Raw genomic sequence first — 23,920 nt, forward strand, 5'->3', positions numbered from 1 at the left:
GCGTTATATTCGAAGATGCGGTCGAGGGGGTTTCAAATCAACAAATCAGAGAAAGCCATTTTCATCAGCCCAGTGGCAGGCGCGTAGGCAACATGTTATACCGTGACAGCGGGCCCAGCACAGCAAAATAAACGATTTGAGCCCGGGATATGCTGCCTACTGTCAAACCACCGACGAACCGACGTGACAGCTCATACAAACTACTTTTAAATTCATGCCCAAGACGCCACCCAAGTATCAATTTCCAGTTGAAGAAACGCTTTCGTTTTGATTTTGTTCAGCTGCACGTTGAATAATAATTGCACAATGTGTTCACCACAACTTTTATAAAACCCTTGTTTACACTGGTTTGGAGAAACTATACAACTGCAACACAGAGGTGTTGTCTAACGTATTCAGTAAAACGTTTACCCAAAATCAATTTCTTGTTGAAGAAACGCTTCCATTGTGATTTTATTCAACTGCATGCTGTACAATTTGTTTATTACAACTTCTGTAAAACTCTTGTTTACACTGGTTTGGAGAACCTGTTCAACTACAGCATTATACTAGGGGCATCCCACTCTAAACTTTGTATTTACTGCGTTGTACACAAAAACTCCTTACTGTACCTAGAAATACTTAAAAATACTTAGCGTTAGTTCGTTGCTAGACAAATTTGTTTTGTTTGTTTACCCGATGTTGTCTGGGATTTAGTGTGAATATTTTGAACATGCCCTTTTCCTGAAAGCTTTTATACTTAGACTGTGAACCATTTGCCGAGTTAAAATTAACTCGTGGTTAAAAGTGACATTTCGAAAGTTATTTTCTATGTTCGAAAATCCCCGTGTTGTCGATCGACCGGTTTTCGATCCACTGTTGTCAAAATTTAACTTCTTGTCTGTCAGAAATAACCATGCTCGGATAGCAGGGTTCATCGATAACTTTCCATCTGTCAAATTTTAACCAAAAGTTAAAATAATCCACCAAATGGTTCAGAGCCTTAGGCTGTGAACCATTTGCCGAGTTAAATTTATCTCGTGGTTAAAAGTGACATTTCGAAAGTTAGTTTCTATGTTCGAAAATCCCTGTGCTGTCGATCGACCGGTTTTCGAGCCACGGTTGTCGAAATTTAACTTCTTGTCTGTCAGAAATAACCATGCTCGGATAGCAGGGTTAATCGATAACTTTCCATCTGTCAAATTTTAACCAAAAGTTAAAATAATCCACCAAATGGTTCAGAGCCTTAGTTGGTTTCTCATTTTTATTCCTTATATTCCATAAGTGTGTTAGGACGTGTGCTTCAACAGTACCCGTAAGGAATGTTTCGTCTATTATGGCTACGATTTTGGAAACAATTTGAGTGGTTCGATGATTTTTTATCTTGTTTGTTCTTTCAAACATTTCACTAACCGTGATCCGTTTGCCAAGTTATTGGAATAAGTCACGGGAATGATCCGCCTATTGCTCGTTTAATTTGAATTCGATCGTTGTCTTATTTTCAGTCAGATATTGATCGTGCGTCGATAACCGAAATTATTTATGCTGATTGAAGCTGAGCCATATATTTGAAAAACTTTCGCACAATCTACATTCAGACAGCATTTCGAGGTGTCATAGCTTCAAGTCAAACGTGTTTATCAAGAAATTGACAAAACATCCTCGAATTCGAAATTTTCAACGCTCTTTAGCAAAACGCAAAATATCGCCAAAACAAAAGGAACCTTTTATTTTATTATGGAACTATATGCTCATTCATTTCATCAGAAATTCTTAATAGTTATGTTAAAACATGGTTGTTTATACATGTGGCTTAGAAAATTGATAAACACTAAGTATAAATACTTTCCTAAAAAAAAAACAAATCGTATCGGGGCAATGCTAAATATGATTCGTCTTGGTAGTCTTTGCTTCTCCTTCTCTGTGTCGCGTGTTTCGTCTGGTTTCCGCTATGGGTCGGAATCATCATCTGGTTCATGGATGTTCCGAAACCTTAAAGTAAAAAACGCATATTAAATTTTAAAGGATCCGTTGGTTACTACTTAGAATTCTCACCCAATTATCACCCCCGGACACCCACCCTGACGGATCATCGCATCCCGGACCAGGACCCTAATACCCACAGCTTACCCTTAATCCCACCCGAAAAAGAGCAGGAATTAAGATGCCATGCCCAAAGATCTTTTTTTTTTTCATTTCTTTGCAAACCGTTTTATTTTGCTTTATCCTGCACTCAACTACTAAAATAATTTCAAAATATGAATAATTATTTTAAACATAAGAAGCATGTTTAAAATAAACATATTTATTATTGTTCGCATAGCTGTCAAACCAATCAAAAATATATACGTTTATTTTCAACACGAATATTTTTGAAATAAACGTAATATTATTTTTGTTTTAAACATTGATTTCACATGACTTCAAACATGGAATACGTTTGAAATCAACCTAATTTATGTTTGTGGCCAGAACAAACTGAGTTTACGATTAAATTTACCTCAAATATTTTTGTTTCGACCATAGTTTTTTCTGCGTGTCACCGTGAGTAAATAAAACAGTTTTTGTTATATTTCTGCAGAAAAAAAACGAGCTCATTTCAACGGAAGGTTGGTTGTGAATCGGGAAGTGTACACGGCTAACAAGCTGCTGATTCAGCCACACTTGATGCAGCTTGACTTCCTTTACGAGTGAATCAGTCAGTAGAAGGGAAATATGTGGAGGATTCTAAGGCCACTGCACCGACGCTTTCGGAAACCGGGTGGACGAAATGATCCCAATAGTAGGTGTCCGCAGCATCAGCTGACGAGATTAAAAATTTTCGGATAAATCAGACGGCAGCTTGTTGTAAGTTCCCCGGTAGCGGTAGAGCCATAGAGGTAACTCTAAGACCAGAAGGTCCCGAAGAAACGAGCTCAACTTTTTGGCTCAGCTCTGGTACCATAGAGTTAACTCTAAGAGTAGTAGCATAGAGATAACTCTAAGACCACCCGCATAAATCACAACCATACGATTACCACATTGAAAATGGTTTATCTTCCTCTGAAAACCATAATGAGAAAGGTTCAGTCAACTTTAATCAAACCATACCTAGATAAAGTTTTGACCATATGGATTAAGGTTTTCGAAGACCCAACCATACGAACAATGGGTGGTTAAGAACGTTCACCATACGGAATCTCGCTTGTTCCCATACATTTTTAGCAGAACAACTATAGCCTTACCACATCAGAAAAGGTTCTAGTTGGATATGTGAAACTATTTCCATTAACTTTCGAATAAGGTAGTACCATAGAGGTAACTCTAAGACCACTGGGTCCCGAAGAAAATCATTATTATTTTTGGCTCACTCAGTACCAGAACAACGGTCCCAAGCAGTCCCAAGCTATTTCACTCACCCCTGCATGTTCTGCATGAATCCACACACCCCTGATGTTATCTGTCAAACTTTCATAGCGAATCAAAACAAACATAGTGTAGTAATAGAATTTCAACTAGAATAGGGTACGTTAATCGTTTGCTTGGGACCAATAGGCTACTAAAGTGGTGAGCCAATTTAAAATCGTTAGTTTCGTATTGATTGTTGGTAGTATGGTTTAGAACCAACCATTGTTGTTAACTTCCTGATATACTATGAAATGGTATAAATTACCATACTTATTGACGTTATAATAAATACTGTCGTAGCTTATCCGGAATACAGCCATCATGAGCTGTTCTTTAATTTTATTGTGATTTACAAGATTTCTTTTTGTGGATACCTCCCTTGCCCTTGGTAACATGTTTATTGATCTTAATATTAAATAAATAAATAAATGAATTTGCCCTGCAAAACAAACTCCATTCCATTTCTGGAAAATAAAAAGGCCCCGGCAAAACGAACCTGCTTGGATTTCCTTTTTGGATGATGTGAGCCGCCAGCATCGAAATCTCCTTCACATGTAAACGGCTGCTAGCCCTGAATATTTGTGTAGAAATTGCATGCACTTTTAAGAAATATTTTATACTTTAAGCTAATATTACCAAAGATGATTTACCGAGGGTTTTAAAAATAAAATAACGAACAAAACAACACAATGAACTTACGAGCACAGTTTCAATCAAAAGCGTTTTCTTCTGTTTGTACCAATTGTAAAAACATAAAGCAACCATAATCGAAACACGTAAGCGTTGTACAAGTTGTTTACAACTTTTATTCGTAATGTTTTGCAACAGTTCAGTATAGTTGATCAACCGTAGCAAAATTTAGCTGGAACATACCAGAAACTGTAACAGTTGAAAGTAGTGTTTCTTTAATGTTTATTACATTCCATAAACCATAACAAAACTATTTTGTGTAAAGTTAACATAGCTAGTAAGGTGTCAGTGAAGTTTGAACTGTTCTAGAAATGGTATTTTTCTATGCGGGCACTGGGTCCCGAAGAAAATCATTATTATTTTTGGCTCACTCAGTACCAGAACAACGGTCCCAAGCAGTCCCAAGCTATTTCACTCACCCCTGCATGTTCTGCATGAATCCACACACCCCTGATGTTATCTGTCAAACTTTCATAGCGAATCAAAACAAACATAGTGTAGTAATAGAATTTCAACTAGAATAGGGTACGTTAATCGTTTGCTTGGGACCAATAGGCTACTAAAGTGGTGAGCCAATTTAAAATCGTTAGTTTCGTATTGATTGTTGTGAATACTAAGATGAAACTGTCGGAAGAAAAACTTTCTATTTTAGTGTCTTCTTTCACGGTCCCTTTCATCAAATGAGAACCCCCCGTATTCAAGGTAATTTTGCGGTTTTGCTGCCCCCTCGGAAGAGATGAAATTTTGCGCTCATTTTTATCAAAACAATCACACCAAAATCAGAGATGTCCCATTTTTTAATTACTCGATTAACAACTAATCGATTATTTTTTGTTCGCTGGGCTGCCATTTTTCCACCAATGAGAGTGCAGCACATGTTTGAAACGATCGGTGATGATCCTGTGGAGATGTTAATGCCTATATCGGCATGATCTAACCGATTATAAATAGTTTACTTTTCGGTTCGTTAATCGATTAAACGATTATTCGAATGAAAATCGGACATCACTAGATGAATGTGAAACGTCATTTCAAATATAAGGCCGTTCATAAATAATGATACAATTTGAAAGGGACCGGGGCTAATCACAAATTACGTCTCCATGGTAACTGAAATAAACACGAGTGTTCACCGGTTGGTATTACCAACAATGAATACGAAACTAACGATTTTAAATTGGTTCACTACTTGACTAGCCCTGGGTACTGTGAACACAGCCGTTTTTGTTTTGCAAGTCAGCAGGAAACAACTTGAAAATTTTCCGATATCACAAATTGTTTTGCTAATGCACTGCTCACAATTTGCATATACATGCTGTCGAAAGTTCACCCTTTGCTCCATAAATAACGTGTACATGGTGTTGGGAGTGCACCTACCCACATGACTCTTAAAAAGTTTGTTTACATTCTTCCTTCAGCAGTTCGTGCAGGTTCGTTCGTTCGTTACATTGTTTATATCCGAGTATTTGAGCAAGTTTTTTGTTGAAGAATATTAGTAAAAAAAATGCCGAAATGACAATATTTTCAACATTGACCACAATGCTTTCTCTGCCGACGGGGATTGTATGAGAAAAGTATCACTTTTAGCAGCTCTAGATCGTTGGATTCTTTTTGACAGCACCAGTTGGATTCTTTTTGACAAGCATTTCGTGTTTCTCCGCATCACTCAGGACTAGCCTATTGGTCCCAAGCAAATAGATTAACGTACCCCATTCTAGTATAAATTCCAGTACTACACTATGTTTGTTTTGATTCGCTATGAAATTTTGACAGATAAAATGAGGGGTTTGTGGATTTTTCTATGTTTCGAGGGGTGCATCGATTAGCTTGGGACCGAAGATAGTACCAGAGCCTAGACCAGAGCTGAGCCAAAAAGTTGAGCACATTATTTCGGGACCTTCTAGTCTTAAGGGCCACCCACATTAGATCCGTTTGCGTTGCGTTGACGTAAATTTGACAGTTAGACAAAAGATTTAGCTGTCACTTTGCCGCAACGCGTCTGATCCGGATCTAATGTGCGTGGGCCTTTAGAGTTACCTCTATGCCCGAATAGAAATTGTAATGTAGGAAACATCAGCAGACATCTTCAATACATTAAATTTTAATGTGTATTGCTGTACCCTTAATGTATTCAGACTTCAGTGTGACATCCAAGTACATTAAAATACATTAGCCTCAAACGTTACATCAGAACCAAACGTTACATTAGAATCAAACTTCATCACGATGTAATTTGTTGCACGCATAAAACATCAGAATACATCCAATTACAACAGAACCTAACGTTACATTAGAATCAAAATTTCTGATGTATACACCATGTTACGTTGCTTAAATACAACTGAATCATAATGTTTTCTAATGTTTGACATCAGGCATACATTTGATTTCGATGCTGATGTAGACATCAAAATCAAACGTTGGGCTAATGTAAATTTCTATTCGGGTGGTTATGTTGATTAACTCTGATGTCGACATCAAACCAGCCGGACATTCTTGATCGGGATTTAATCCGAGGATAATACTGGTTGGAGCTCACCACCATTAGAGTTACCTCTATGATTATATGTATCTGACAGACCAGGAATAAATGTTGACAAACACCTTCTCGAAAATTGGAAGATCAACAACAGAGGGATTTTCGAACACTATAATTTGTTTTCAAAGTGTCAAATGTAAGTTAAAATTCACCAAATGTGTTTTACATTTTTCAGATCATACAAACAGGGACGGTATTAAAAGTTAATCCGAGTTGGAGCTTACCGCCATAAGAGCAGAAGGTCCCGAAGAAACGAGCTCAACTTTTTGGCTCAGCTCTGGTACTATCTTCGGTCCCAAGCTAATCGATTCACCCCTCGAAACATAATAAAATCCACGAACCCCTCATTTTATCTGTCAAACTTTCATAGCGAATCAAAACAAACATAGTTTAGTACTGGAATTTATACTAATCGGCCCGTTAATAATCTGCTATTTATCAATTTTATCTAGATGAACGCGTCATTGGGATGATTCTAATGGATATTGTTGGTCGCTATTTATAATTTACTCGATTGCTGAATTTATGTATGGGCGAGTGTATGGGCCCAAACGAGGGCCCAAATTAGGGGCATTTAGGCCGACATTACATCCATTTCCCCTATTATGGTTTTTTGGAAGTGAACCTTTCAAATAATGTGTTGTTAACCATTACAATTTACCACCTCATTCGAGCTGTTAAAATGACATTTACTACCACTCAAACTTTGAAATAAAAAATTATTTTGAGATTTTTTCTTTTAGAACCAAGAGAAAAATAGCCATAATTTGTGCTTTTCATAGAAAAAATAGTAATTAGTTGGTCCAGTTTTGTGAAATCGCTGGTAGAAAGTCACGCCAAACAAAATGGTCAATTCAAAATTCTTGTTTTCTACATGCATTTTCGGAAAGAAAACTATATTAGAACCTTTTTACTTATGGTTTGAGAACTTTAATGGTAATCGTTGTTGTAGTCAGCAAGGTTCATGGATGGTTTTCCAACATCGATCATCTTTATGTGGAATATATCGCGAATAGGTTCCCTGTAAATTAATGATTACCATTGCCATGGTGGTTCGTGATTATGCAGGATGTCCCTCCAGTAAAAAAAATTCAGTTACCTATTTTCTTGTGCTGCAAAAATTAAACCGCCGATTGAACCATTTCCGACAAAAATTCATTCCGTTGTGCAAACCGTCCATTCAAATATCCAAATTTAGATTCAAATATATACGTCAAGCAACGCGTTTTCCTATGGCTCACCGCGCCGCTTCACTTATCTCGAACACCGCTGACAGACGTCAAACGAATTTCCGTTTACGCTACACCTAGTACCGCACGGTTGCTCTCTTCGCCATTCTTTTCCGGCTGTCATTTACACCGAGGTAAGACGTGATTCCGTGCGGTCTCGCTTTTAAATCGTTGAATTCTTTGCTAGAAAATGGAATTTATTCCATCAATTTCAAATCAACTGTTTCCTTAAGTGAACCACATTCGGAAGCGATCGATTGGAAGGAGAAAAAACGTGAAATTCCGATGAAAATTTGCAATGTTTTTGTCCGTCAGTGCCTCATCGAACTTTTTTCCGTTTTGTCAATTTAACAGGAGGAAACATGGCTCCCCGATATGAAATCTGTGTCGGTCTGAACAAAGGCCACAAGACCACCAAGCTGAAGCAGCTGCAGTACCGTGGCGATCGTAAAGTCAAGGGAATCCGCCCGTCTCGCACCAAGGGTGTAAGTATTGCTTGTTTTTTTTTATTTATTTAATTATTAAATTTGACGTCACCAAACGGCGTCCCTCTACCATGATGAAACATTCCTTAATCCATTCACAGATGGTACGCATTTTCCCGTTGGCTGCCAGGTGGCCAACATTCTGTTGGTTGCCTTGGTGGTTCGACTCGTAAAATCGTACACTATGGTTAATCTTTGGTTCTGACCGATTCCTTGAACTGTAATCTGTAACTGTAGTCAGATTCTATTTCGATGATATTTATTCGGTTCCTTCCCTTTTGCCCCAACAGATCCAAACCAAACACACCAAGTTCGTGCGCGATCTGGTCCGTGAGGTTGTCGGCCATGCACCGTACGAGAAGCGAGGCATGGAATTGCTGAAGGTGTCCAAGGATAAGCGCGCCCTGAAGTTCCTGAAGCGTCGCCTTGGTACGCACATTCGTGCCAAGAGGAAGCGTGAGGAACTTTCCAACATCCTGGCCCATATGCGTAAGGCCGCTCACAAGTAAGCCAGTTCTTGTGTGTGTAAGGAACTGTTTTGTTCTGCTCCGTTTGTAATTAAGGGATTAGTTACATCCAAAAAAAAAACCTGTGAAGAAAAGTACCCGTAAATATAACACAAAAATCGCTTACTGAAATCTACACGACTCTTTTGTTGTCGGGTGTACGCCGTCATTGATCCGAAATGATTCCGTCCTCAGGGAAGCTAGCGGTAGTGTTACTGGTTCCGGTGATCCTAAGTAACATTTACAGATTCTTCGTCGACTTTCTCTTTGTATTACCGCGGCCATGTAAATATATTCTTAGGTATTTTCGGAACACAGATCGATAAAAGAAGCTTTTATCTAGCATCTAATATGACAAACAACAAGAAACAGTTATTTTTTTTTTTGTTGGGGGGAGTTGAACCACTGCGTCCATTATTTGAACTTTTCCGGGGTGATTTGAGATTTGGGCGGTAATTGCTTTTGTAAACAAACATGTCAATCACTGATTTCTCACTAATAAACGCTCAATTTCGTACACAAACTATACCAAATGACAGAGAAATCAATCATCTACTTGATGGTGTTATTAGTTTTCGAGATTGAGGTTTTATTTGCGAGAAATCGTCGATTGACATGTTTGTTTACAATTGTAATTACGCCCAAAATCTCAAATCACTCCGGTTTTGTGGTACCCCTGTTTACTGTTCGTTTCATGCAAGCTAACCACCATTTAATGAGTGGACAGCTAATTGCCTGGACACGTCCTTTCCCAGTCAGGTATGATGTGGTTTATGAAACCAAGTACCTTTCCAGGATTAGCAGACCAAATTCCACTAGGTTGTAGGATAACACTACAAAGAAATTTAGATCTACGCCTGTATAATGCACCGCAACTGCAGAGCAGATGTTCCGAGGTTTCACGTTCTATTCTACAGAAACGGCAGATATCGATCTGAACCCGACCAATGTTCTTCAAATGATATCTACTCGGACAGTGGTTACTAGGTCAGTGTATATACTAAGAGCCCGTTTATTGAGCTTCAAGAGCTTTTTGGTATGTGTTACATTTGGAGTTATAAATCTTTTCGACTGGTTGCACTTCGTGACGGCCATCCAATTGGCCATCACCCTTTGTTCTTCCCAGTGTTTGAGTTCCATTTTTACCGTACAGTTTGATATTCTACAGTATGGTTCTGGGCCAATGAACGGTGAATTGGAACCTAATTTTGCGAGATCGTCTGCCCTTTCATTCCCTTCAATGCCACAGTGTCCAGGAACCCAATATAAGTTTACTGAGTTCTGTTTACACAGCTGTCGCTACGAGAGAATACATTCCCAGACAATCTTTGATGTACATTTACAGAGCCAAGGATTCTTGGTCACTATACAATACATCTTAAAACTATAGTCCAAAGGTACAACACAATAAACACTTTATCTTCCGCTATCCAAAAAGCCTCCTCCATCAGAACTGGAGCCGCTTCAAGTAGTTTCATTGTACGCCAACGAGGGTCAGAGCGCGTCCATTGCAGCAATGGACGCAAAACGTGGTCATCACTCACACACTCGACACTCATCACGAAACGGTTGCTTTCCAATGTCGACGACGCATCGACCGAAAGAACTGCTGATGAAGAACAATGAGGAGGACGACACAATGGTTGCTGCCGAGAAAACAGACGATCGCGTAGCACACATCGAGAGTGGCCTGCTTTTGTCGATAGCCGAGCGCAGCTAGCCGAAACAAAACACAATCTTTCCTGCATCGTAGCTTGAGTCGCCCCCGTCGGCAAATACAGATATTAGCACATCTATATTTTCTCCTTTAGCCAAACACTTACACATTCAAGTATGGCCACGATTTCCGCTTGAAACACTGTTGGACAATGTCCCATCGCTACTGAAATATTTGTCCCAGGGCCAAAGATTCCTGCACCTGTTTGTGTTCCAATTTTTGAGCCATCTGTGAAACATATGATTGAGCCTTGACGAACGCTAGGACCACCGACTTCCCAATCCGAACGCAACATTTCACATACGTTGAAAGGAGTGTCATAATTGTCCTCTGAACTATTTATTTTTCAAAAGGCAGACTTCCACTCTCCACGCAGGCTGCCAACCTGGAATGGGAGCAGACCTGATGTGACTCTAATGGCCTGATAATACACTGGAGCCAGTTTGTAAATCAACCTATCAGCGACAGGCAAGTCAATACTAAACCGTAGGTCAGTCTGAACTGTACGGTAAAAATCAGGCATTAGTATTAAAATCTTCAGAGTATCAATTTCCGCTCATTTAAGGCAATGTTAAAGTTAAAAGTCGGTAATCATTCCTAAGTGTGTACGGTTTCCGGAACATCATTTATACAATTTCGTGATGAATCCAGCTTCTTCAGGTTTATTCAGGATTTTCAAGGTCATCAACTATGTGGTTGAAACCATGAAAAATGGGAGAGGTCATAATATTTCTGAGATGTGATATCTGTTTCAGGAATTCAATGCTCGTCCACAGGTCTAAAGAATACTTTTAATTTCTCTGTATGTAATTCAGCTTGTTGAATTTGTATCAGTACTTTAATCAAATTAATATTAACATTCAGATTTCCACGGACTTTTAAATTTAAAACGTTGCTTAAATGTCGTTACATATTCCCCTGCAGCAGCTTCTCCCGGTTCAACTCCGTTGTCTGAACGGTTTCGCTCCGTATCACACTTCCGCTGGAGTCCATCTCTTCGTAGGAAATGACCACCGGTTTCTCCGTCTTGAGGTATCGCTTCATCACGGTAAAATCGTCGATATTCCTCGAGACGACCGACGACGTGGCCGGTGGTTCCTCGATTTCGATCTTCATTTGCAGCGGCAGGGCATCGGACGTTTCACCATCCATTGACGTCGTCGATTCCGTTCGAGTTTTCATCACCGTGGATGTTTGCTTCCGATAAACCGGCGTGGGGAGTTCTACACCCGCCTTCAGTTCGATTGAGAAGGTATTTTTCGCAATGGGTTCCAGCTTCTCTATGGAAAAGCTGGTGAACGTGCCCGGTTCGCTGGTATCGTCGTCGGTTTTGTCGTCGGTTTTTTCGGCTTCTTTTTTGATCGGTGCTGACCGTTGCCGTCGGGGTTTAGGTAGTGGAGACGGGTCGGGTGATGGTTCATCGTCGTTGTTCTGTGTGATCGAGGACAGTTGCAGAATACCGTGGCGATTGGCACGATAGGTGAACCGGTTGTAACCGGGCGGTCGCTCGAACTGGTGGGCCCGAACTAGATGCTTGGACAAGCTGGCACCGGCCTTGTACTCGCTGGCGCAGAGATGACATGCGTAGATTCCCGGACCAGCGCCATAGTGGATAGAATCGACGTGCTAAATTGGGGGAGAAGAAGCATTTGATTCCGTGCAACAACCGAAGATACGGTTATTTATAGAAAGTGAAATCGGTACCTTCTTCAGTGACCTTTGACATTTGTAGGTGGCTTCGCAGCCAAACTCCTCACACCGGAACATACGCCTTTTGTCATGGGTTAGTACGTGCTCTTCCAGGTCGGCTTTAGTTACGGTTCTGAAATGGCAAACACAATGGAGAATAATCTAAAAACACTGTGATCGCGGATATGGGTGCCTTAAGCTTTGTTCTGAATCCTTTGAAGTGCTTTTCTCCTAGTAGTGCAACAACTATACCTGAGGCAAATCAGGGAGGTCCAAAGTGAATATGTTATACAATATAGGCCCAAGATAACTACCCTGAGGAACTCCAGCTCTAACAGGTAGTCGATTAGATTTGGAATTTTGCCAGTTAAATAATTTTGAACTAATTTCATAATATAAAGTGGAAAATTAAACTTTTTTCAATTTAGCAATCAAACCTTCATGCCAAACACTGTCGAATGCTTTTTCTATGTCTAGAAGAGCAACTCCAGTTGAGTGGCCTTCAGATTTGTTTGAACGAATTAAATTGGTAACTCTTAAGAGTTGATGAGTAGTTGAATGCCCATGGCGAAATCCAAACTGCTCATCTGCAAAAATTGAGTTCGTATTGATGTGAAGTATCATTCTATTTAAAATTATCTTTTCAAAAAGTTTACTTATTGAAGAAAGCAAACTTATTGGGCGGTAGCTAGAAGCTTCAGCTGGATTTTTATCCGGCTTCAAAATTGGAACAACTTTTGCATTTTTCCATTTATCAGGAAAGTATGCCAAATGGAAACATCTGTTAAATAATTTTACCAAGAAAGACAAGGTACTCTCTGGGATTTTTTTGATGAGGATATAGAAAATTCTATCATCACCTGGAGCTTTCATATTATGAAACTTTTTATTTATAGACCTTACTTCGTCCAAACCAGTCCCCCAGGAATCATCAAAAATATTTTCCCGAGAGAAAATATTCAGAAAATCCCGAGCAACCTGATTCTCAATAGGACTAGTAAAACCCAAACTGAAATTATGGGAACTCTCGAATTGCTTAGCAACTTTCTGAGCTTTTTCCAAATTTGTGATCAAAATTTTACCACCTTCTTTAACCGCTGGAATTGGCTTTTGAGGTTTTTTCAAATTTTTTGTGAGTTTCCAAAAGGGTTTGGAACTCGGGTCTAATTTAGAAACATTATTTTCAAAAGTTTTGTTCCTCAGGGCAGAGAATCGCTTTTTAATTTGTTTTTGCAAATCCCGCCAGATAACTTTCATGGCAGGATCGCGTGTTCTTTGATATTGTCTCCTACGGACATTTTTAAGACGGATCAAGAGCTGAAGATCGTCGTCTATTATAATTGAATCGAATTTAACCTCGTATTTTGGTACTGAGGCAGCTCTTGCTTCAACTATAGAAGTTAATATTAATATAATTAATTTCATCTTTGGTTTGCAAAGGAATGTTTGGATCGAAGTTATATTCCATAAATGTTCGATATTGCTCCCAATCAGCTCTATGGTAATTGAAAGTAGAGCTGTTGGGATTATAAATTATTTCTTGGGATATTTCAAAAGTAACTGGAAGGTGATCAGAACCGAAGTCAGCATGGGTAACCAATTGGCTTCAAAGTTGACATGAATCAGTTAAGACCTAATCAATAGTTGAGGGATTTCGTGCTGAAGAAAAGCATGTTGGGCTATTTGGATATTGAATAGTGAAATAACCTGCAGAACAATCATCAAACAGAATATTACCATTGGAGTTGCTTTGAGCATTATTCCATGAGCGGTGTTTTGCATTAAAATCACCAATAATAAAGAATTTAGACCTATGACGGGTAAGTTTCTGAAGGTCACCCTTGAGAAAATTCTTTTGCTGGCCTACGCATTGGAATGGCAAATAGGCAGCTATAAACGTAAGTTGTCCAAATTTTGTTTCAACAGAAACTCCCAAAGTTTCAAAAACTTTGGTTTCAAATGAAGAAAGAATTTTATGTTTGATTCGTCTATGAATAATGATGGCAACGCCACCACAGGGTTCATCAAGACGATCATTTCTATAAATCAAATAATTTGCGTCCTTCTTAACCTTATGGTCAGGTTTAAGGAACGTTTCAGTTATAACGGCAATATGCACGTTATGAACTCTCAAATAGTTAAATAGCTCGTCTTCATTATCTTATCCAATTTAAAATATCTAATGCTTTAAAATCCATTACTGAATTTTAAAGTCATGACAATATTATTTGCAAATTTTACCCCAGTTTGAATAGCATCAAACATGGAGTTAGATTTAAGCATATAAGAAATCATGTCAATTATTGATTTCTGTAAAAATTCCATTTTAGGAGCAGTAATGCCACCGACAAACCGACATGACACTTAATTCTGACTTATGCCCGCAAATCGTGAACGGCCGATTTAAATGTGCAGTGATCCGATCTGTCAAAATCATAGGATTTTTTTATCTAGATAAAAATAATTTGTACAGAATAGATCAGACACGAAACAATTCATAACTTTTGCATGCGGGTTCATGGCTTAGCTGAATATTTCCCGCGAACACGGAGCCAGATGTCAGTAGTGTGCTTTGGTCAGAAATTTTATTGTTTTAGCTATGGTCATTCATGTCGGTTTGTCGGTGGTAATGCTTCCTAAGTCAAAATTGTCAAAATTTCCGTTAAAATTACGTTGTTTATTATTTTGATTTCTACCCGCTGCAATAGCAGCATAGGTAGCTCCATTAACTCGCTGAACATTGTTAACTCGCTGACCGTTGTAGAGGAGGAATTTGTACCTGTTCGGAATTTATGAATATCAACTCAAAAATACACATATTTAGGGTTAAAAGCGACAAAATGGGCCACTTCCCGGGCTCGGCAGCACAGGATGAAACCTGCAGCAACCGATTTACTGGCAAATTTCTGATTAGGAAAGCTTGTTCTCGTTTGAAATTCAGCGGCTCAACTCAACTATCTCAACTATGGGAATTAGGGCTCGTTTTTTCCCATTGTACTGTGGATGCTCGGGTGGATGAAAGATTCGCTTACAATTATGTGGGATTCATCATCGGAGGATGTTAGTGGAGACCGCATGAACCGAGGATCGTGTGCAAGGTCAACTTCTCACATTCGCTACGAACAGAGGATGATAGGAAATGGAACTATATGGCAAGCTTATGAGTGGGGGATCCTTCAGCCGAGATAATCTTCCGCATTTCGTTTCCTGGTTTGTGAATCTTTGGTAAACCTTTGATCCTAAGTAGAATAGGGTTTGAAACTTTCAATTGACTCGTAGTGTTGCCAACGTTTTATCCACATAGATGGGACTGGGTCAATCCTCAACTGTATGGGTCATTAGTAATTTTGTCTTCATTCGATTGTCATAGTTCATAGAATACTGGCTTTGTTTTTAGTTCTTTGAAAATTCGAAATTCCTCTTTTCGGCTTTACTAAGTAAATCAGGGGAAACATGTCAGAAGGGTATAACTCGAAACGTAAACAATGACTTTGAACATCGATTTCTCTTGAATGACCACACACCCACGAAATCTGACTACACCAGCTCATAGAACAAACATTAATCTGACAGATGATTTAGTTAGTTTGATAAAACTTGCAATGTTACTTGGGTGGTACCATAGAGGTAACTCTAAGACCAGAAGATCCCGAAGAAACGAGTTCAACTTTTTGCCTCAGCTCTGGTACTATCTTCGGTTCCAAGCTAATCGATGCACCCCTCGAAACATTGGAAAATCCACGAACCCCTCATTTTATCTGTCAAACTTTCATAGCGAATCAAAACAAACATAGTGTACACTCAAAAAATAAATCACATTTCCGATGGAAAATATCCATTAGAATTTCACATAATTTTCATGTGATCTCATAATTGGGGATCACACCACGAAATCACATGAACCTTATGTGTCCAATGAAGTTCATGTGATTTATCACATAGAATTCATGTGATCATATGATGTTATGTGAATTTCAGGTAAAAATCATTAATTTTGTTATTGGAAAAATATCATATGCGTTCCCAATGGAAACTATATGAAAACTTTTTTCAGTGTAGTATTGGAATTTATACTAGAATGGGGTACGTTAATCGATTTGCTTGGGACCAATAGGCTGGTCAAGTAGTGAGCCAAAAATCGTAAGTTTCAAATTGATTGTTTGTTTGAGCACAAACGAAGTGACAGACGACTAACTGGCGAAGAAATCCATTAAAATAATGTGGTTCACTGTAATAGAATTTTCTTGGAAGCTTGTGCCATCATCCACCAGATGGGTTAGTTTTTTTTTGTTTTGATTTGAACAAAGTTGATTTTGTGTACAATGATTCTTTGACAGTGTGCAAAGAGTGTATCATTTTGTCATTTTTTTTATGCATTTCAGTTTTGAGTAGAGTGAAAGAGATAGAACCAAAACATTTTAATACATTTGGTGAAATTGCTAGTACAATCCAGTAGTAGTGTTGCCATGTGGTACAATCCAGTAGTAGTGGTGTTGCCATGTGGTACACTGAAAAATTGAAATAGCAGGATAGTCACCAAAGTTTTCGAGCCACTCCGTCTGTCACTTCGTTTGTGGTTTGAGTGCGTGTGTTGTCATTCGTAAAGGCCGGCGCACAATAGATACGTTTTCAGGTTTTTTGACAGTTAGCCCATGCATTATCTGTAAAAAAAAACCCGAAAACGTATGCATTGTGCGCCGGCCTTAAGAAACCGACGATCCAATAGGCGAATCCAAAATAAACTAAGCGATTGTTTCAACCTCTGGCGGTGAATAGGGGAACCCTCAAAAGAGTGATGACGGTGGAAATTTTCACCGTGAAGCATAGAAAATGGAAAATATTTTCACCTTTTCTGAATAATTTATCCACGGCATTTGCTTGAAATCATCATCCACGTGGAACATTTTGTTTTCTGTATCGGGTTTGCAGTGATCCGGCTGGTGCTTCCATACATTTTTGATGAGAAAAATTAAGATTTATAAAATTGTCCCAGCGGTCATGATCTTACGGATTTTTAATGTGTGGTTATTTCAGCTGTAAATCAGTTCAGATGTGTAGATAATCGAAAAAATAAGCACTCCCGATGGAAATTTGCAAGTTGTGCAATAAAATGAACATTATTTTAAGTTTTGAAAATCGTCATTATGATGTAAACAAATGGATTGGATGACATTTCCTCGCAAAATCGGCTAGCGCATTCTACATTAATGGTGCATGAAAAGAGCGATAGCGCTCGCACCGACAAACCGACATGAATGACCATAGCAAAAACAATAAAATTTCTGATCAAAGCACACTACTGACAGCTGGCTGCATGTTCGCGGGAAATATTTAGCTATGCCATGAACCTGCATTCAAAAGTTATGAATTGGATCGTGTCTGATCTATTCTTTACAAATTATTTTTAGCTAGATCAAAAAATCCTATGGTTTTGACAGTTCGGAACACTGCACATTTAAATCGGCCGTTTATGATTTTCGGTCATAAGTCAGAATTAAGTGTCATGTCGGTTTTTTCGGTGGCGCTCGTGCCATCATCACTCTCATAGTTCTTCTATTCTTCACAAGTGCCAACTTTGATTTGCCAATAGAAACTAAGCGAATGTTTCAGCCTCTGGCGGTTAATAGGGGAACCCCCAAAGAGTGATGAGCACAAACGAAGTGACAGCCCTAATAAAAAATAACCATAAACGAACGATAACCCAAATCATTGAACTATTCCATAAATGGTTTGGATGATACCCAGAACACGTCGTTAAGCAAATTAACCATACAATTTTTATTAGGGAGACGGAGCGGCTCGAAAACTTTGGTGACTAACCTGCTATTGTAATTTTTCAGTGTACCACATGGCAACACCTCTACTACTGGATTGTACCAACAATCAATACGAAACTAACGATTTTAAATTGGCTCACCACTTTAGTAGCCTATTGGTCCCAAGCAAACGATTAACGTACCCTATTCTAGTTGAAATTCTATTACTACACTATGTTTGTTTTGATTCGCTATGAAAGTTTGACAGATAACATCAGGGGTGTGTGGATTCATGCAGAACATGCACTACCCATAATCGCATATCAGTCCCATCTTTCCTTGATTTCCTATCCATATGGGACTGATATGCGATTATAGGCAGTGCAGGGATGAGTGAAATAGCTTAGGACTGCTTGGGACCGTTGTTCTGGTACTGAGTGAGCCAAAAATAATAATGATTTTCTTCGGGACCCAGTGGTCTTAGAGTTACCTCTATGATTGTACCACATGGCAACACTACTATTGGATTGAACTAGCATTTTCACCAAATGTACTAGAATGTTTTGGTTCTATCTCTTTCACTTTACTCTAAACTGAAATGCATAAAAAAAATGACAAAATGATACGCACTCTTCGCACACTGTCAAAGAATCATTGTATACAAAATCAACTTTGTGCAAAACCAAAACAAAAATACTATCCCATCTGGTGGATGATGGCACAAGCTTCTAAGAAAATTCTATTACAGCGAACCACATTATTTTAATTGATTTTTTCGCCAGTTAGTGAAATAATCACCCACGGGGAATATTTTGATTTCAGTATCGGGTTTGCAGTGATCCGGCTGGTGCTTTCATATATTTTTGATGAGAAAAATTATTATTTCTAAAAATATTATATATTATAAAATTGTCTCAGCGGTTATGATCTCCCAGATTTTTAATGTGTGGTTATTTCAGCTGTAAATCAGTTCAGATCTGTAGATAATCGAAAAATAAGACCACTTCTGATGGAAATTTGCTAGTTGTGCAATAAAATGTACATTATTTTGAGTATTGAAAATCGTCATTACACACTTAAACAGAGACCCTGAGTTCGGTAAAAAAAATTACCGTCTTCGATCGGTAATGCTAAAAATTACAGATGTTTCGGTATTTTCTCACTTTATTGCTGAAAACTGTAAATGAAATGACCGAATTTCGGTAATTTCATTTTAATTTACCGAAAACGGTAAACATTTTTACCGGCAGGTCTGTAAATCAGCCTCATCACTGACTTCGGTGAAATATTTTACTGAAGTTTCGGTAAACAAAGCGTTCCATTACTGAGTTCGGTAATGGTCTAGGTAAACGTCAAATCCACCATATTGTTATTTTCGATCGACTTTAAGAGCGTTCGTGCTTGTGAAAAATAAAAAGGTGGAATTATGAAGTCTGTTATTCAACTCCAAAATGAGTGAATCGTAGATATTTTCCGTAAATAATTAATTTTCGTTATCTAAATAAATACCGATTACAGATGGCCGATGTTGTTGCTTGTTTTTTTCTGTCGGTCCAAGTTCCATTCCCGTTGGCGACGATCTGAAAACAGCATTTGGAATATTCTTCCAAAGCTTCCTTGTTTTCAGTGTAGCGCCGAATCATTCCGACAAAAACTTGGTTTTGTTCATTGGTCTAGGGGAAGTACAACTTGATCTGAAGTAATATTTGGTGTAAAAATTGCACAAAATGGTAGTTATTATAGATTTTAGTATAAATATTAATGATATTAACTGTCAAGCGGAAAGCTGCAAAGCAAAAAAAAAATAACAGTGTAATTTTAACGCATACATTCAATTACGTTTCACCGTTGTTGTTTATGTTTACTGCAGCCTTCTATTTGTCATCATTTTTGCCTAGATTTTCGTTTTCGATAGCTCTGATCGTTTTCGGCTTCGGCTTTTAATGATAAAAACGACACTGGACGTTCCCCCAGCAGCAAATCTCTCCAGGTTACAGGCTCATGGCGAATCGAGAGTAATACGACTACGGAACCATCACTCAGGGACTCCGTTTACAGGGACGGTGAAGTCAGTCGATTCCCGTTCCATCGGAGGACAGTACATTGATTCGCAGACATGGAAATTAATGGCTATTTCTTGGGAACGGAATTGCGGCCGAATTTATTAGAACAAGGAGCGGATTTCGGTAGCGGTGGCCAGCAAGATCATCAAGGAATGACTTGCCTCTCGTGTGAAATTCATTTTTGATTAAACGAATGTCAAATGTACACTTAAAACCAAACATAGTCAAACACAAACAAACAACTGTCAGACTAAGTATATGATTCGCAAATATCACTCATATTAAAATATTTAATATTTCCACCATGGGTATTGATGCCGATACTTGGAGCTGTCCTTCCCCTAGTCATTGGTGGTGCAATTTGCAACACTAACTTATTGATCACGACAACAGCTAAATTTTTGCATGGGTTGCAGTGACCACCACCTTGAAACAATATTAAAGAAATTTACATTTGAGTCGGTTACCTTTTTAAACAATTACAAATCTCTCGGTAATTTTCGATTGCATGTCGTCCTCAAAATTACAGTTCTCCGGTAAAGTCGACTACAAATCAAGCAATGCACATCGGTAAACGTTACCGATCGTTCGGTAAATTTGACAGCTAATTTTGCTGATCGAGTTTACAGATTTTTCGGTAATGTTCTCGATTACCGAAAACATTACCGACCGTTCAGCTGTTGAGAATTCGGTAAATGAATTACCGAAGTCGGTGATGTAAACAAATGGATTGGATGACATTTCCTCTCAAAATCGGCTAGCGCACTCTACATTGATGGTGCATGAAAAGAGCCTTTTGAATAGGTCTTTTTAATGCCAATGTAGAGTGCGCCAGGCGAGTTCGAGAGAAAACGTCAACTAAACCGTTTGTTTACATCAGAATAAGGGTTTTTCATAACGCAAATTACAGCATTTTTCATTGAAAATTTTGCCAATTATCATCAGTAATTGTCCGTATATGCGAAAACTTCAAATAAATCCATGATTTCAGAGTTAACTAGTCAATTATGCGTTTGGTACGATACTTTAGTTAATAAGCTACCGAACGAATTCAATGAGAACGCGTGGTACGAAAATTTGCACCCATTATTCCCAAAAACAAAATAAGCGCTCTGACCGAATCAATTTTTATCTTCATCCGATAGGCCGAAGTGAATTCATTGACGTTTAAATGCGTTAGGCCGAGTTTAGAATCCGTAGGCCGAGTTTGGCGTCAAGTGTTAGACTTTTGACAATAACTCAACGATTGGTTTCTGTTTATCAAATCTTACGGTACGTACGGAAAGGTAAATAAATTTGAAAGCCATCAGTAGAGTAGAGCTAGCCTTAAGCTAAAAATCTCTAAAATAAAGATTTAAAAAAATTAAAGGGTTGACCGCAGTATGACGTAGAACCACACAAAATTGATGTTTTTCATGCATTTTTGACTATTATACCACAAACGAAGTGACAGACGGAGCGGCTCGAAAACTTTGGTGACTAACCTGCTATTTCAATTTTTCAGTGTACCACATGGCAACACCACTACTACTGGATTGTACCACATGGCAACACTACTACTAGATTGAACTAGCATTTTCACCAAATGTACTAGAATGTTTTGGTTCTATCTCTTTCACTCTACTCAAAACTGAAATGCATAAAAAAATGACAAAATGATACGCACTCTTTGCACACTGTCAAAGAATCATTGTACACAAAATCAACTTTGTTCAAATCAAAACAAAAAAACTAACCCATCTGGTGGATGATGGCACAGCTTCCAAGAAAATTCTATTACAGTGAACCACATTATTTAAATGGATTTCTTCGCCAGTTAGTCGTCTGTCACTTCGTTTGTGATTATACTTTATCTTAAAATTTTCAAGTATTTCAATGTTTCGGTTATGGTTGACTCAAAACAATTTACACATTTTTCTTGACAAATATCCATCTGAAATTCCACATGATTTTCATTTGACCACACATAAACAGAATCCACTCAGAAGTACACATGAAATTTATACGCAAATGAATAGTATGTGTGGTCACGCATGGTTTTTATATGTACAAGTTTGAAAGTTTTGGTGTGGGAAGAAATTAAGGGAAAAACTTCTGATTTTACTAATGATTGTGATTTGTTTCAAATTTATTTCCCGGAAAAAAGAGATCGTCAAAGTCTATGTCTTTTTCGGGTTATTGTTGAGGGGTGGTGGGGTAGGAAAGGTTATTGATGAATGGGGGGGGGGGGGAGAGATTGTTGTGAAGGGGGGAGGGAGAGGGGTTAATGTGAAAGGCGGAGGGGTTTAATTATTACTTTTCCTCATTGTGGTCACGCCGTGATCCACCTTTAGCCGCTGATTTGGTCCTGCTTACCGCATGACCAAGTGCCACGCCGTCCGAAGCGGCAATGAGCAAAAGCATTTTTTTTTTTTACCATTTAAATGATCTTTATTTCTTGTGATTGTGTGGTTTACATGTATGAATTTTTTAAGTGACACAGATGCGTCTTTTCAACTTTAGTACATTTGAGATTTTAATTATTATTTACAGTTCCTAGTCCTATCAGGCCTATTTTAAAGTATGACCACCTTGGTGGGATTGGTTTGATTTGAATTGGAAAAAGGAGACTACTTATAACTACTATTTACAACTACAACTAACCTACAACTACTATGTACACCTAACCTACTATATACAAATTGCTTATCAAATCATGTTCTGATAAATTACATTTTTGTACAAATTTAGTCTTAATTTCGTTAATTTTGGAATCTATTTTGGCAATGCCTGCCTCTTCATGTAAATTTGTTATTCTAGTGTCGAAAGGACGATCAAGAACCATCCTCAGCACTCTATTCTGAGCTACCTGAATTTTGTTCCTGTGAGTCTGTGCACATGATTCCCACACCGGAGCTGCGTAGAGGATCGCAGGTGCTATGATTTGTTTGTAGACGGCCAGTTTGTTCACCCTTGAGAGGCGGGATCTGCGGCAAATCAGCGGATACAGACACCTAACCAAGGCGGAACACTTGACTACGGTTTTCTCCACATGTGAGCGGAATAGAAGCTTTTCGTCAAACAACATCCCGAGATAGGTTACTTCGGCGGACCACTCAACCCTTGTGCCATCCATGATTACAGTACAAGAGGGAGCCGGTTTTAGTTTGGGTGATTGTCGATGGAGGAACATGATTGTTTGTGTTTTGGAAGCATTGATTTTGATTTTCCACGTGGTGGCATAATCAGCAAAGGCGTTAAGGCATCGTTGAAGTTTGTTCGTTATTTCGCGAGGCATCCTTCCTTTGACGGCTATTGCGGTATCATCTGCGAACAGGAAAAACACGCAACCGTCTCCAAGGGGAGGAATATCGGAAGTGTAAATGCTGTAGAGCAAGGGGCCCAGCAGACTGCCTTGCGGGACTCCTGCAGGGATGGAAAACGTGTCTGAAAGACAACCATTCAACGATACCTTAAACGACCTTTGCTGGAGGTAGCTACGGGTGATTTTAACCAGATGTAATGGAAAGTTGAAGTTACAGAGCTTGTATACAAGCCCATTGTGCCAGACATTATCAAACGCTTTCTCAACGTCTAACAATGCCATGGCTGTGGACTTGGATACAGCTTTGTTACTTCGGATGTTATTCATCACCCGCACTAGCTGGTGATTGGTGGAGTGCCCCTTTCTGAACCCAAACTGTTCCGGAAGGAGAATGTTATTTTCCTCGACAAACTTGAGCAAACGATTGAGAATGAGTTTCTCGAACAATTTGCTCAGCGCTGAAAGGAGGCTGATTGGTCTGTAGCTTGAAGCTAGCGTTGGGTCCTTCCCGGGTTTGCGGATAGGTATGATTTTCGCTGTCTTCCAGATGCTTGGAAAGTAGTGCAGTTCCAAGCA

The 23,920-nt window shown here is 38.8% G+C and overlaps 2 protein-coding genes across 2 annotated transcripts in view; one reads left to right on the plus strand and one right to left on the minus strand.

Moving 5' to 3' along the window:
- The first annotated feature begins 7,892 nt into the window (after nucleotides 1-7,892).
- Nucleotides 7,893-8,951, plus strand: RpL36 (ribosomal protein L36). Its single transcript, XM_065217687.1, has 3 exons — nucleotides 7,893-7,958; nucleotides 8,179-8,309; nucleotides 8,600-8,951. The coding sequence occupies exons 2-3, from the start codon at nucleotides 8,187-8,189 to the stop codon at nucleotides 8,816-8,818; spliced, it is 342 nt and encodes a 113-aa protein (XP_065073759.1). The 5' UTR covers nucleotides 7,893-7,958; nucleotides 8,179-8,186; the 3' UTR covers nucleotides 8,819-8,951.
- Nucleotides 8,952-11,351: 2,400 nt separating this feature from the next.
- The window catches only part of LOC135697611 (histone H4 transcription factor-like), a 29,892-nt gene continuing 17,323 nt past the window's right edge, over nucleotides 11,352-23,920 (minus strand). The window contains exons 4-5 of the mRNA XM_065217397.1: nucleotides 12,237-12,354; nucleotides 11,352-12,158 (exon numbers count right to left, since the gene is read on the minus strand). Of these exons, the coding sequence (XP_065073469.1) occupies nucleotides 11,439-12,158; nucleotides 12,237-12,354 (838 nt within the window). The 3' untranslated portion in view covers nucleotides 11,352-11,438. The remainder of the gene's footprint in view (nucleotides 12,159-12,236; nucleotides 12,355-23,920) is intronic.

This window comes from Ochlerotatus camptorhynchus, unplaced genomic scaffold (assembly GCF_037179485.1).
Source record: "Ochlerotatus camptorhynchus isolate MF236.1 unplaced genomic scaffold, CSIRO-AGI_Acam_v1.1 ptg000007l, whole genome shotgun sequence".
Taxonomy (NCBI): domain Eukaryota; kingdom Metazoa; phylum Arthropoda; class Insecta; order Diptera; family Culicidae; genus Ochlerotatus; species Ochlerotatus camptorhynchus.

What these genes read in the sequence shown, in the direction of transcription:
- RpL36 (XM_065217687.1), top strand. Translation starts at nt 8,187, where the DNA reads ATGGCTCCCCGATATGAAATCTGTGTCGGTCTGAACAAAGGCCACAAG. An exon ending in GCCCGTCTCGCACCAAGGGT is followed by an intron (nt 8,310 to 8,599) that starts GTAAGTATTGCT and finishes TTGCCCCAACAG; the next exon opens with ATCCAAACCAAACACACCAA.